Source organism: Colias philodice, chromosome 10 (assembly GCF_061535455.1).
Source record: "Colias philodice isolate Cphi_HAF_F1 chromosome 10, ilColPhil1 Martin Lab GWU primary, whole genome shotgun sequence".
NCBI classification, from domain to species: Eukaryota; Metazoa; Arthropoda; class Insecta; order Lepidoptera; family Pieridae; genus Colias; species Colias philodice.
Window position 1 is genome coordinate 12,258,659 of NC_143095.1, and position 15,962 is coordinate 12,274,620.

General features: G+C 40.6%; 1 protein-coding gene across 1 annotated transcript in view; it reads left to right on the forward strand.

Annotated features, from left to right (window-relative positions):
- Ltn1 (E3 ubiquitin-protein ligase listerin) overlaps positions 1-15,962 on the forward strand; it is a 36,812-nt gene that overhangs the window by 18,292 nt on the left and 2,558 nt on the right. The window contains exons 16-25 of the mRNA XM_089700273.1: positions 821-1,017; positions 1,472-1,652; positions 1,974-2,160; positions 4,111-4,350; positions 4,689-4,827; positions 5,234-5,341; positions 6,177-6,310; positions 7,979-8,196; positions 8,534-8,719; positions 9,203-9,370. Coding sequence (XP_089556399.1) covers positions 821-1,017; positions 1,472-1,652; positions 1,974-2,160; positions 4,111-4,350; positions 4,689-4,827; positions 5,234-5,341; positions 6,177-6,310; positions 7,979-8,196; positions 8,534-8,719; positions 9,203-9,370 — 1,758 coding nt within the window. The remainder of the gene's footprint in view (positions 1-820; positions 1,018-1,471; positions 1,653-1,973; positions 2,161-4,110; positions 4,351-4,688; positions 4,828-5,233; positions 5,342-6,176; positions 6,311-7,978; positions 8,197-8,533; positions 8,720-9,202; positions 9,371-15,962) is intronic.

A 15,962-nucleotide genomic window follows, 5' to 3' on the forward strand; every position in this document is an offset into this window, starting at 1 on the left:
AAGCCAAATTGGCTTCACAGAAACTTGGTGTGCTCTGTCGAGCGGGGCAGTATTTCACGTCGCACCACCGCCTTATGCTTTATAAGGCGCAAGTTAGGCCGCACATGGAATACTGCTCCCACATCTGGGCCGGGGCACCTCAACAACACCTCCTTCCATTTGACCGTATTCAAAGGAGAGCAGTACGACTCGTTAACGAGCCAAGTCTTACCGATCGGCTTGATACTTTGGCGCTGCGAAGAGACGTCGCTTCACTGTGTGTTTTCTATAGCATCTACAATGGGGAGTGCTCTGAGGAGCTGTTTGGAACAATACCTGCCGCTGAGTTTATTTCAGCCACGCGCTTCAAAAGAAGCTTCTTTCCGCGCACAACGAATTTATGGAACGAACTTCCTCATGCGGTGTTTCCAAACGGTTACGACTTAGGGACCTTCAAGAAAAGAGCGTACTCCTACCTTAAAGGCCGGCAACGCACTGACAATGTCCCCGGCATTGCTGGTGCCTATGGGCGACGCGGTGCACTTAACATCAGGTGACGCGTCTGCTCTGTTGCCTCCTCTTATATAAAAAAAAAAAATGTCACGTAAGCTGTCAAATACTGGCAATTAGAATACGTTTTTTAAATGGTAGTTTTATACATTATCGACGAATAAGTTTTAACCAAGGATTGAAAAATCAGCCCTTAGTTAATCCCCTCAGTTTAATTTTAACTTTTACTGTACATATTTTTTCCAGTGATTCTTTTACAATACTGCTTTCCCTATTCATTTTATCCCTATTCTTTTTTCTACTATTAGCTACGTTTCAACTTTATTTTTAGGCAAAAACAACCCCCCACGACGTTATCCGCGCTCAATACCTAAGTACAGTCCGCTGCTGGTATCTATACCAGGGTACAAGTGACCCCACTCGCTCGCAACACTTTGCCAGACAAGTGGCCAATTCACTCGCCCGACACTGTCTTGACCCTGTCATGGATGATTACTATAAATACGATGAGAAGATGTTTAATGAGAGGTAACGTATTTAATAGATATTATTTTCGATGGGTACATGGGATCGAATTTATTCTATTCTTTCAGTTTTATGTGTCTTAAGGGACACACCCTCTATTAAGGTAATTAACAACCATCTCAACCAATACGAAAAAATTTTAGTGAATACAATTATATTGAAACGATGGTACACGACTTTTTTTGTTGAATTTGATATAATATTTGGTTTTATGGCATTCAAATGCTTTATGAGATAAATTTATAGATAATATAATAAATTCGATCGCTTTAGCTTGTCACGGGTGGCCGAGTTGGTCAAGCGTCCGTCCGGGATTGGCGTTAAAGAATGCGGGTTCGAGTCCCGAGCTCGTTACGCGCAATTTTTGCCAACCATTTCGGAAAGTTGGATTTGTATGCTAAACTCTAATTCCAATATTTATATTCCTATACACCTTTACTCAACATATTTATCACAGGAACTACTCCAAAGAGCCCTGGAGTGTGGTATCAAGCCAGGCGTCCCTACTGCACCTGCTCAACACATTGGTACAGAACTCCGCGTGGGATCTGTCTGCGCACGAGTGGGACTTTATCAATATTGTCCTGTGTTCTATACTCAACTCGCTTGCGAAGACACCACGCTTCGATTGCACTAAGGTATTGGAGTTCATTTATTTAGAAACACTTATGTTTAAAATTTAGTTTTTTGGTCAAAATGACCACATTTGCGGAGCGGTATATGCTGGCTGTGCGAAGCTAGGAATGAAAACATCGAATTTAAGGAAATTTTTAGTAAAAATAATCTAAAAATTGACGTCGTTTTGTTGTTTAAATATTTTTTACGTGATAAGTTACGTATTAAGCCCCTACGAATTCCCTTCTCAAACTGACACTGTCCTGACATGAATAACAACGATAAGACCTATTCTTAACCTGAAATTTACTACTTTATTATTTTTTTTAATATTTTTCGTCCAGTTCGCGACCATAGCCCGTCCAACCCTGCTACTACTAACATCAGTAGCACGCTTCGTGTCCAGCATTCGGCAGGAATGTGAGAAGCGGCAGCCGACCGCACACGTGGCGGAGTTGCCGAACGAGTGGCGCGACATCTTCGCGCCGGATGCCTTCTCCAATGTCACCGCTTTGTTGCTCCATGTTCTGGGTGAGTTTGTGGGTACGGGGAACATGGAACTAGGAAATTGCGGATGTGGCTTGTCATTTTATGGTGGTAATATGACAGATTTTGTTTTTCCACTTATTCATTCAGATATATTACATGTATAACGACAGATCTAACTTAAATATTGTAAAAGTATCACATTGGTTAAACCTAGTAAAAAAAAGTAAGGGATTCCTATAATAAAACCTAAGTTATAAACACATTAAAGTCAACAAAATACATTAATGATTCTCTAAATGAACCATAATTTAATTTAACAAGAGACATGAAAATTTGCTGAAGTTGGGTACACCCCTAAGTTATTAGAATTCTTTGTGAGTTATATGAGAGATCGCCAACAATATGTAGATTACAAAGGCTTTCTATCAGAACCATATTACACTAGGTCAGGCGTGAGCCAGGGAAGTAATTTAGGACCTCTTGGATTCTTATTAATGATCAATGATTTACCGGAAGTGATTAAACACGGGACCTGCTTACTATTTGCGGATGACTTAAAATTATTCATGAATGTGAAAAACTTTATGGATTGTAAACTTTTACAGAATGACATTAATAGAATTGTTCAATGGGGTCAGAGCAATAAACTTTATTTCAATACAACTAAATGCTATGTAATGAGTTTCACTCGCACTCGAACACCGATACTTCATCAATGTAATATTGAGTCGAATTGCATAGAGCGAGTCTCTCAAATACGTGATCTAGGCATATACTTCAACTCTGATTTAACATTCTCTGATCATATTGTAAACATTTGCAAAAAGGCTTATAGGAACCTAGGTTTTATATTGCGACAATCACGGGAATTTACCGATATCGGAACTATCAAATCACTATATAATGCACTGGTAAGAAGCCATCTTGAATATGGTTCAGTTGTATGGGCTCCGTATGAACAAAAATATTCGTATATGTTGGAGCGAATTCAAAATAAATTTTTAAGATATTTATACATGAAACTTTACGCAGTGTACCCATATTATCCTTTGCAGTATCCTACTCTTTTTGTTCTCGGAATGGTAGGATATTACGATTTAAAAGTGCGAAGGGAGTGCCAACTTGCACTGATACTGATACGTATACTACGGGGCAAAGACCAGAACCCGCAAGTTTTACGAAGCATTAGTTTCTGTGTACCGGACGCATATGTATGGAAACGTCGAAGCCCGCCACTTTTACTTGTTCCCCAGGCCAGAACTAATTTACTGTCTAGAGCCCCTTTGACAAAGGCTATCCATGTTGTCAATGAGGTGCACAATAAGTCTGACATTTTTTCAAATAATTTGAGTGAATTGACAAAGATTATTTTAAATTTTATTGCTTACTCCTAGTCCTAAAATCTAACATATCAGTGTAAGATATTACAACTTTTTTAAATTGTCGAGAAATGAGTGGCTTTATTTAAATTGATGTATTTTTATTGTTTTATTATTTTAATATTGGATGTGAAAATGAATTTTATTTTCTGACTATTAATGTAATATTATGTTTTCAATTATTGGACATTATCTAAAACTGTATTAAGTGTATTTAAATCAATGTAGTGATACTGTTATATTATACTAATATTGCGTTTTTTAATTAAATTTAGTTTTTAACTTTTAATTTAAAATGTTTTAAATTTGACATTATTAAAAAATATGTATTATTCAGCTTTATATATGTATTAATCATTATAATATTTGACTAGAGTATCAAACATAATTGTAGCGGTTGTATTTTATAATCTTAATTAATGTAATTTTTTTTTTGTATTAATGAATAAATTGTATTGTAAATTTGACCTCCCTATCGCATTGGGTAAACTGTAATGGTAGGAATGGTTTTATATAATAAATAAATAATAAATAAATAAATGAATTCAATTTTTTAAACATTTCTTCTTTAGTATTGTTCCCATATTAAATTAAAACAATCAATTTTTTCCAGAATCATCTCCAAACTACCACCTAACCATAAACCACGTGGCAATACTAGAATCACTCCTAGCTGCTACTCCCATACTAAACTGGGACCAACTCCCCAACCCGCTGAAACTCAGCACATACTCGCTAAACAACCTGGCGTCGCTCGCGTTCCGCGTGCTCGCGCAGGACACGCACTATGCGTACCAGTTTGTAGCGTATAGCGTGTTGAAAGTTATCGCTAAACCTATGGTGTTGGATGATGGTGAGTTTTTTGAATTTAAGGTTGAGTTGGTTGGTTGGATGATATTTTATTCATAGGTAATTAGTATTTACAATAACGATCAAAAGAATTTCATGCTACAAAGTAAAATAAACACAAATAGCAAAAATAACTATAGAGTTTCTGAATCAGTGGTATTTAAAAAAAATACTTTGCTTTTAAAAGTTTACATGAATAAAAGAGTTTTTAAGTTTAAACTAATAGACGTGCGTGCCCATTAAAAGTGCACGCACGTCTATTATGTATGTAAAAAAAATTTCTACATTGTTGTCTACTTTACGTTCTTTTGCCATCACTTAATAAAACAATCTTATATCTAGTTGAAAAACTGAGCCAACTTTGCGAGCGGCGTGAGAGGGAGGGAGACGACGACGAAGAGACTATTTCCCTCTCGCTCGCACAGTACTACGACGCGCTGCGCGACACGAGCATGCTCGACGAGCCGCTCGGGGACGATAGGTGACGTATTTGTTGGAAATTATTGTGCATAGCAACTCTATAACACACTTATTTAAAACTAGCTTCTCGCGCGTTGAGTAAATCTTAACAATTTCTATACTCGAACAATTTGTACCATCAAAAACCAGACTATCTATTTTAAAATATCGCATCAATTATTATCAATTATTGATATAGCGTACCCTACATAGGGACAGACAGACAGACAATGGAAATACTTTATTTTGTACTATGTAGTGTATTTTTTGTTGCGATACATATAATATCTTGTATTGAGTTGCAACTTGCGTACTGGAAATCTAGTTTTACTTTCGTTGCATTTGAAATCGTAAATTCTAATCCTATAATTCTTTATTAAATCTCAAAAATGATACATTATAGTAATCATATAATATTTCCCTTACAGGCTGCACATATCCCGCGCGTTCGGTTACCTGCTGCAAAGTCTAGCGGTGTTCAGTCAGAGCTTGCTGGCCAGAGGCGATCTTGTACATCATTACATCAACTCGCTCAGGTAATTGTTTCAATCACCATTATTAAATTTTATCAATATGTATTTTAAAAAATCCATCATAATGCAGTTTAATACTCGATAAATTTTAGCCTAAAATAAAAGACTTCGAATCCATAATTGAACATATACCGACTAAAGCATTTGACCGTGTTTCACACGAATCTCTATTGAAAAGTAAATTATAGCATGTAGAATTCTATTGTATTGCTTTCGCTCCTATTTCTTAAACAGACAACAATGCATAACAATCATATAAAATACTACTCACACTGTAAACTATAAATGTTAGATATAAATCACCTACAGTATTCAGACTGGGCCCAAGTGAGAACCCTGTGGAACTCCCGTAGTTATAACTTTATTTTGACACACGAAAACCTGATAGATCCGTAGCTCTAATAAAACATTTCTACTCATGATTTATTTCAACGTAGGTATATCGTGATTTATACTAAATTGACAAAGAAAAATAAATAACTTTTTATGATCAACTTTATCGAAAGCTTTAACAAAATCCGAAAAGAAGATTTTTTTAAATTTATTTTTTTCGTAGAAACTGATTATTACCGAAGCTGTGGAAAATAGTAGTTTATTTGATAAAATAAATAAATTATTGACTTTTTTCGACCGATTACGAAAAAGGAGGAGGTTTTCTACGTGGCTGTTTTATTTTTGGGTTTGCTTCTTCATAACTTTCGACTGGGCGAAGCGATATTGATGATTCTTTTATTGTAAAATAGTGTCTGCCGTTCGTCCTATTTATATTTTGTGCAGTTTTGACCATCTCGATACGGTTTAGCTATTTAATATTCGTTTTTATATATGTGTTTATCAGTGAAAGTGGTATAGTATCGCCAGTGATAGACACAACGCTTCGCTACGTGTCGAGCTCGCTGTTAGCGGAGGGTGTGGAGCCGCCCGCACACGAACTGGCGCTGTTCACTGCTGAGCCGGTGTTAGCGCTCACGGGTGAGTGTAGAGTGGTAGAGCTGCGTGCTCTATGTACTGTAGAGTTATGTTTTATTTTGTATACTTAATACATATTGTATAATCTTAATACATACACATCTTTCATCTTTGTATATATAAATCTCGTGTCACAATGTTTGTCCTCAATGGACTCCTTTACCACTTGACCGATTATAATAAAATTCGCACACCATGTGTAGTTCGATCCAACTTGAGAGATAGGATAGGTTTTACCACGGAAATCCCACGGGACAGGGAACTATGCGAGGTTTTCTCTGAAAACGCGGGCGAAGCCTCGGGCGGAAAGCTAGTACATATATATTGTGCTATGCTCATTATAGAGCTGGTGGTAGAGTGCAAACAGAACGTCAACGTCCACTTTCACTATAAGAGTGCGATATTACTTCGTGTATTACTATTTACTATGTACAGAATTAGTAATAAATAAATGTTTTATTTGCATAATGTCTGTACAAAGATAATAAAATTACATTACAATTCAAATCAACACATCCTATCCTACTAATATTATAAATGCGAAAGTTTGTGAGGTGTGTATGTGTGTGTTTGTTACACGCAAATACTACTGAACCGATTACAATGAAGTAGAGGGTAACTTGGATTAACACATAGGATAGGTTTTATCCCGGAAATGCCACGGGAACGAGAACTGTGCGGGTTTTTCTTTGTAAACGCGGGCGAAAAGCTAGTTAGCCATAAATGGCTCCGCAACATTATTTAATATTGAAAGTACATTATTTCATTGTCACATCATAAAAGGTACACATTATATATTCATAAGGCAAAATTAAACATACCATAAATCAAATTCACAAATTGATGATAGTGTGAGGGCGCATATAGCATCTTATTCTACTAATATTATAAATGCAAATGCGAAAGTTTGTGAGGATGTGTATGTGTGTTACTCTTCCACGCAAATACTACTGAACCGATTACAATGAAATTTAGCACAAATATAGAGGCTAAGTTGGATTAACACACAGGATAGGTTTTATCCCGAAAAACTCATGGGAACGGGAACTATGTGGGTTTTTCTTTGAAAACGCGGGCGAAGCCGCGGGCGGAATCATGTAAAATAGGGTGCACTCGAATACTGCATCTAATTTTGCATACATCTGCGTTCTATACGCAAGCAAGCAAGCGTTAGCAACGTAGCACACAATTTAGCTTTTGAAATAGAAAAATAGAAATAGAAAAAATCTTTATTGAAAAAGTTTTAAAATAATACAGTTACAATTTGGGGAAATTAAAGCCTGTGCTAGTTCAGAACTGTGTTACAGGCTTTAGAATTACAGCACACTGACCACTATATCGCATGTGACTGACTCCTGACATACAAGTTTTTACCTAGTTTGGGAGTCGGAGACTTCAGTATTTGAAAATGTAAAACTGTTGTCAATAAAGATTTTTTTTAACGTGATAACGTTTTTAAAATCGTTTTAGTCGGGTGACATGTTCAGAAACTTGTATCACACCAAAACCTCACGAGCGCGATCGCAGGTATAACGAGAGAGAGACGGACCGATCTCCCGTCTCATCTCGAGCGCTGCCACCAATAAGACGTTATCACGTAAACATCTCGATCGTAAACCTATTTTACAAACAACCAATTTTTTATTTTATTTATTTATTTATCTTGTGTAGAGCCATCAATAGAGCACACACTGCGCTGTATCTCGTCCCGCACACTGTACCAGTGCACCCGCAGCTCCGCGGGCGCGGTCCGAGCGCACTGGAGCGCGCGCGGGGCGCGGGCTGCCAACGCGTTACAGCGGCTCGTGGAGCGGGCTGTGGCGCCCGGCATGCTGGAGGAGCAGCTCGCGCATCTGAAGGAGCATATGGATCAGCTGGAGGACGCTGATGTGAGTTGAATTTGTAGGGTTTAGTGTGCAAAGGGTAAAACAAGAAACTGTTATTTTGCTTTGTTATTTTTCAGAGATGATATTGTAGTTTTGTACTCGCTATCGGGAACAAAAATTGAGGTTAAGTAACGATTTATACGATTGGCACGACAATTTGGATTTAAAAAATATATGTGAAAAAGGGTTTTTTCACTAATAATTTTTACGTAGTGTCACAAAACCGATTAACGCTTTACCGATTTTTTGTTTTTGAAGTGTAGTCTTTTCGCCTTTGATAGAATTTTGTTATTTTTTTCTCAATTTTTCTCAATCTAATTCATTTTGATCCGCTTTCCAGATATCAGTAGTGCGTCCAGCAGGCGGCGGGGCGAACATAATCTGCAACGCGCACGTAGAGGAGCGCACCATAGAGCTGCGCATAGACCTGAGCGCGGCGCACCCGCTGGCCCCGCCGCTGGCGCACCCGCCCGCGCTGCCGCTCGCGCACCACTCGCACTACCTGCGGCTCTACCTCGCATATCAGGTGCTGTACACACACACACACACACAGACCTCAGCAGTGCCCTGTTGCCTCACTGATGCCAGATGCTGAATATTTAATAATGCACGCACACATACGCGCGCGCACACTAACACAAACACACGCACGTGCGCATAGACACAGACATACTGATACTGATTACTTCGTACGGGTGCGTAAATGTGTACAGTACGCTCTACGTTCAATAAAAAACCTGATAGATATAGTGAACCTATAACTGAACCCTGGGGGACACCCGACTCTATCGGCGCGCGCTATTGGCGCTACACAACATAAACGCTATATAATATACATTACATAACTTTAAACGATTGATTTTTGAAATAAAACACTCCTTTAATGTCATTTACTAAATTTTTTTTTTAATAACTAAAAAACTCAATGTAACACGTAGTCGAAAGCTTTTCGGTAAATTTCTGAATAACTTCAAATTGTTATTTTCTTATTATGTATTTATAACAACAGAACGGCTGGGTGGTGACGGCGCTGAAGATGTGGATGGAGATGCTGCGCAGTCGCGTGCAGGCGTCGCCGCAGTGTTACATCTGCTACTGCCGGCTGCACCCCGCCAGCGGCAAGCTGCCCAACGTGCTGTGCTACACCTGCAACAACCGCTTCCACTCGCAGTGCCTCGTGAGTAGCCGATAGTACACCTGCTGCTGGTAACGTTACATCTGCATCTGCTGCTTTGTATAAGGGCCCTGACCTCTTAAAACACCTGTTACAGCATCCTGACCTGTTTAAGCACCTGTAAAAGCTCCCTGACCTGTTAAAGCTCCTGTAAAAGCTCCCTGACCTGTTAAATCATCTGTTACAGATCCCTGACCTGTTCAATCATCTGTTACAGCTCCCTGACCTGTTAAATTAACTATTACAGCTCCTTGACCTGTTAAAGCTCCTGTAAAAGCTCACTGACCTGTAAAATTATCTGTTACAGCTCCCTGACAACTGTTACAGCTCCCTGACCTGTTAAAGCACCTGTAAAAGCTCCCTGACCTGTTAAACCACCTGTTACAGCTCCCTGACCTGTTAAATCACCTGTTACAACTCCCTGACCTGTTAAAGCTTCTGTAAAAGCTCCCTGACCTGTTAAAGCACCTGTTGAAGCTTCCTGACCTGTTAAAGCACGTGTTAAAGCTTTCTTACCTGTTAGAGCACGTGTTAAAGCTCCCTGACCTGTTTAAGCACCTGTTACAGCTCCCTGACCTGTTGAAGCACCTGTTAAAGCTCCCTGACCTGTTTAAGCACCTGTAAAAGCTCACTGACCTTTAAAATTATCTGTTACAGCTCCCTGACCTGTTAAAGCACGTGTTAAAGCTCTCTGACCTGTTAAATCATCTGTTACAGCTCCCTGACCTGTTTAAGCACCTGTTACAGCTTCCTGACCTGTTAAAGCAGGTGTTAAAGCTCCCTGACCTGTTAAAGCAGGTGTTAAAGCTCCCTGACCTATTGAAGCACGTGTTAAAGCTCCCTGACCTGTAAAATTATCTGTTACAGCTCCCTGACCTGTTTAAGCACCTGTTACAGCTTTCTGACCTGTTAAAGCTCCTGTAAAAGCTCCCTGACCTGTTTAAGTTCCTGTAAAAGCTCCCTGACATGTTTAAGCACCTGTTACAGCTCCCTGACCTGTTGAAGCACCTGTTAAAGCTGCCTGACCTGTTTAGGCACCTGTAAAAGCTTACTGACCTGTAAAATTATCTGTTACAGCTCCCTGACCTGTTAAAGCACGTGTTAAAGCTCCCTGACCTGTTAAAGCAGGTGTTAAAGCTCCCTGACCTGTTAAAGCACATGTTAAAGCTTCCTGACATGTTTAAGCACCTGTTACAGCTCCCTGACCTGTTAAAGCTCCTGTAAAAGCTCCCTGACCTGTTGAAGCACCTGTTAAAGCTCCCTGACCTGTTTAAGCACCTGTAAAAGCTCACTGACCTGTAAAATTATCTGTTACAGCTCCCTGACCTGTTAAAGCACGTGTTAAAGCTGTCTGACCTGTTAAAGCAGGTGTTAAAGCTCCCTGACCTGTTAAAGCACATGTTTAAGCTTCCTGACATGTTTAAGCACCTGTTACAGCTCCCTGACCTGTTAAAGCTCCCTGACCTGTTAAAGCTCCTGTAAAAGCTCCCTGACCTGTTGAAGCACCTGTTAAAGCTCCCTGACCTGTTTAAGCACCTGTAAAAGCTCACTGACCTGTTAAAGCACATGTTAAAGCTTCCTGACATGTTTAAGCACCTGTTACAGCTCCCTGACCTGTTAAAGCTCCTGTAAAAGCTCCCTGACCTGTTTAAGCACCTGTAAAAGCTCACTGACCTGTAAAATTATCTGTTACAGCTGTTAAAGCTCACTGACCTGTAAAATTATCTGTTACAGCTCCCTGACCTGTTAAAGCACCTGTAAAAGCTCCCTGACCTGTTAAAGCACGTGTTAAAGCTCCCTGACCTGTTAAAGCAGGTGTTAAAGCTCCCTGACCTGTTAAAGCACATGTTAAAGCTTCCTGACATGTTTAAGCACCTGTTACAGCTCCCTGACCTGTTAAAGCTCCTGTAAAAGCTCCCTGACCTGTTGAAGCACCTGTTAAAGCTCCCTGACCTGTTTAAGCACCTGTAAAAGCTCACTGACCTGTAAAATTATCTGTTACAGCTCCCTGACCTGTTAAAGCACGTGTTAAAGCTGTCTGACCTGTTAAAGCAGGTGTTAAAGCTCCCTGACCTGTTAAAGCTCCCTGACCTGTTAAAGCACATGTTAAAGCTTCCTGACATGTTTAAGCACCTGTTACAGCTCCCTGACCTGTTAAAGCTCCTGTAAAAGCTCCCTGACCTGTTTAAGCACCTGTAAAAGCTCACTGACCTGTAAAATTATCTGTTACAGATGTTAAAGCTCACTGACCTGTAAAATTATCTGTTACAGCTCCCTGACCTGTTAAAGCACGTGTTAAAGCTCCCTGACCTGTTAAAGCAGGTGTTAAAGCTCCCTGACCTGTTAAAGCACATGTTAAAGCTTCCTGACATGTTAAGCACCTGTTACAGCTCCCTGACCTGTTAAAGCTCCTGTAAAAGCTCCCTGACCTGTTGAAGCACCTGTTAAAGCTCCCTGACCTGTTTAAGCACCTGTAAAAGCTCACTGACCTGTAAAATTATCTGTTACAGCTCCCTGACCTGTTAAAGCACGTGTTAAAGCTTCCTGACCTGTTAAAGCAGGTGTTAAAGCTCCCTGACCTGTTAAAGCACATGTTAAAGCTCACTGACCTGTAAAATTATCTGTTACAGCTCCCTGACCTGTTAAAGCACGTGTTAAAGCTCCCTGACCTGTTAAAGCAGGTGTTAAAGCTCCCTGACCTGTTAAAGCACATGTTAAAGCTTCCTGACATGTTTAAGCACCTGTTACAGCTCCCTTACCTGTTAAAGCTCCTGTTAAAGCTCCCTGACCTGTTGAAGCACCTGTTAAAGCTCCCTGACCTGTTTAAGCACCTGTAAAAGCTCACTGACCTGTAAAATTATCTGTTACAGCTCCCTGACCTGTTAAAGCACGTGTTAAAGCTGTCTGACCTGTTAAATCATCTGTTACAGCTCCCTGACCTGTTGAAGCACCTGTTAAAGCTCCCTGACCTGTTTTAGCACCTGTAAAAGCTCACTGACCTGTAAAATTATCTGTTACAGCTCCCTGACCTGTTAAAGCTTCTGTAAAAGCTCCCTGACCTGTAAAAGCTCCTGTAAAAGCTCCCTGACATGTTTAAGAACCTGTTACAGCTCCCTGACCTTATAAAGCAGGTGTTAAAGCTCCCTGACCTGTTAAAGCACGTGTTAAAGCTCCCTGACCTGTAAAATTATCTGTTACAGCTCCTTGACCTGTGAAAGCACGTTTTAAAGCTCCCTTACCTGTTAAAGCAGGTGTTAAAGCTCCCTGACCTGTTAAATCATCTGTTAAAGCTCCCTGACTTGTAAAATTATCTGTTACAGCTCCCTGACCTGTTAAAGCACGTGTTAAAGCTCCCTGACCTGTTAAAGCAGGTGTTAAAGCTCCCTGACCTGTTAAAGCACATGTTAAAGCTTCCTGACATGTTTAAGCACCTGTTACAGCTCCCTGACCTGTTAAAGCTCCTGTAAAAGCTCCCTGACCTGTTGAAGCACCTGTTAAAGCTCCCTGACCTGTTTAAGCACCTGTAAAAGCTCACTGACCTGTAAAATTATCTGTTACAGCTCCCTGACCTGTTAAAGCACGTGTTAAAGCTCCCTGACCTGTTAAAGCAGGTGTTAAAGCTCCCTGACCTGTTAAAGCACATGTTAAAGCTCACTGACCTGTAAAATTATCTGTTACAGCTCCCTGACCTGTTAAAGCACGTGTTAAAGCTCCCTGACCTGTTAAAGCAGGTGTTAAAGCTCCCTGACCTGTAAAAGCACATGTTAAAGCTTCCTGACATGTTTAAGCACCTGTTACAGCTCCCTGACCTGTTAAAGCTTCTGTAAAAGCTCCCTGACCTGTTGAAGCACCTGTTAAAGCTCCCTGACCTGTTTAAGCACCTGTAAAAGCTCACTGACCTGTAAAATTATCTGTTACAGCTCCCTGACCTGTTAAAGCACGTGTTAAAGCTGTCTGACCTGTTAAATCATCTGTTATAGCTCCCTGACCTGTTGAAGCACCTGTTAAAGCTCCCTGACCTGTTTAAGCACCTATAAAAGCTCACTGACCTGTAAAATTATCTGTTACAGCTCCCTGACCTGTTAAAGCTTCTGTAAAAGCTCCCTGACCTGTAAAAGCTCCCTGACATGTTTAAGCACCTGTTACAGCTCCCTGACCTTATAAAGCAGGTGTTAAAGCTCCCTGACCTGTTAAAGCACGTGTTAAAGCTCCCTGACCTGTAAAATTATCTGTTAAAGCTCCTTGACCTGTGAAAGCACGTTTTAAAGCTCCCTTACCTATTAAAGCAGGTGTTAAAGCTCCCTGACCTGTTAAATCATCTGTTAAAGCTCCCTGACTTGTAAAATTATCTGTTACAGCTCCCTGACCTGTTAAAGCTCCTGTAAAAGCTCAATGACATGTTTAAGCACCTGTAAAAGCTCACTGACCTGTAAAATTATCTATTACAGCTCCCTGACCTATTAAAGCACGTGTTAAAGCTCCCTGACCTGTTAAAGCTCCTGTAAAAGCTCCCTGACCTGTTTAAGCACCTGTAAAAGCTCACTGACCTGTAAAATTATCTGTTACAGCTCCCTGACCTATTAAAGCACGTTTTAAAGCTCCCTGACCTGTTAAAGCACGTGTTTTAGCTCCCTGACCTGTAAAATCATCTGTTACAGCTCCCTGACCTGTTAAAGCTCCTGTAAAAGCTCCCTGACCTGTTTAAGCACCTGTAAAAGCTCACTGACCTGTAAAATTATCTGTTACAGCTCCCTGACCTATTAAAGCACGTGTTAAAGCTCCCTGACCTGTTAAAGCACCTGTTGAAGCACGTGTTAAAGCTCCCTGACCTGTTAAAGCACCTGTTGAAGCTTCCTGACCTGTTAAATCACCTGTTACAGCTCCCTGACCTGTTAAAGCTCCCTGACCTGTTAAAGCTCCCGTAAAAGCTCCCTGACGTGTTAAAGCTCCTGTAAAAGCTCCCTGACATGTTTAAGCACCTGTTACAGCTCCCTGACCTGTTAAAGCACGTGCTAAAGCTCCCTGACCTGTAAAATTATCTGTTACAGCTCCTTGACCTGTGAAAGCACGTTTTAAAGCTCCCTTACCTATTATAGCAGGTGTTAAAGCTCCCTGACCTGTTAAATCATCTGTTAAAGCTCCCTGACTTGTAAAATTATCTGTTACAGCTCCCTGACCTGTTAAAGCTCCTGTAAAAGCTCAATGACATGTTTTAGCACCTGTAAAAGCTCACTGACCTGTAAAATTATCTGTTACAGCTCCCTGACCTATTAAAGCACGTGTTAAAGCTCCCTGACCTGTTAAAGCTCCTGTAAAAGCTCCCTGACCTGTTTAAGCACCTGTAAAAGCTCACTGACCTGTAAAATTATCTGTTACAGCTCCCTGACCTATTAAAGCACGTGTTAAAGCTCCCTGACCTGTTAAAGCACGTGTTTAAGCTCCCTGACCTGTAAAATCATCTGTTACAGCTCCCTGACCTGTTAAAGCTCCTGTAAAAGCTCCCTGACCTGTTTAAGCACCTGTAAAAGCTCACTGACCTGTAAAATTATCTGTTACAGCTCCCTGACCTATTAAAGCACGTGTTAAAGCTCCCTGACCTGTTAAAGCACGTGTTTAAGCTCCCTGACCTGTAAAATCATCTGTTACAGCTCCCTGACCTGTTAAAGCAGGTGTTAAAGCTCTCCGACCTGTTAAATCATCTGTTAAAGCTTTCTGATCTTTTAAAGCACGTGTTAAAGCTCCCTGACCTGTTAAAGCACCTGTTGAAGCTTCCTGACCTGTTAAAGCACGTGTTAAAGCTTTCTTACCTGTTAGAGCACGTGTTAAAGCTCCCTGACCTGTTTAAGCACCTGTTACAGCTCCCTGACCTGTTAAAGCTTCTGTAAAAGCTCCCTGACCTGTTAAATCATCTGTTACAGCTCCCTGACCTGTTAAAGCTCCTGTTAAAGCTCCCTGACCTGTTTGAGCACCTGTAAAAGCTCCCTGACCTGTAAAAGCTCCTGTAAAAGCTCCCTGACCTGTTAAATCATCTGTTACAGCTCCCTGACCTGTTAAACCACCTGTTACAGCTCCCTGACCTGTTAAATCACCTGTTACAGCTCCCTGACCTGTTAAAGCTCCCGTAAATGCTCCCTGACGTGTTAAAGCTCCTGTAAAATCTCCCTGACATGTTTAAGCACCTGTTACAGCTCCCTGACCTGTTAAAGCTCCCTGACCTGTTGAAGCACCTGTTAAAGCTCCCTGACCTGTTGAAGCACCTGTTAAAGCTCCCTGACCTGTTAAATCAACTGTTACAGCTCCCTGACCTGTTAAAGCTTCTGTAAAAGCTCCCTGACGTGTTAAAGCTCCTGTAAAAGCTCCCTGACATGTTTAAGCACCTGTTACAGCTCCCTGACCTGTTTTAGCTCCTGTAAAAGCTCCCTGACCTGTTGAAGCACCTGTTAAAGCTCCCTGACCTGTTGAAGCACCTGTTAAAGCTCCCTGACCTGTTTAAGCACCTGTTAAAGCTCACTGACCAGTAAAATTATCTGTTACAGCTCCCTGACCTGTTAAAGCACGTGTTAAAGCTCCCTGACCTGTTAAAGCTCCTGTAACA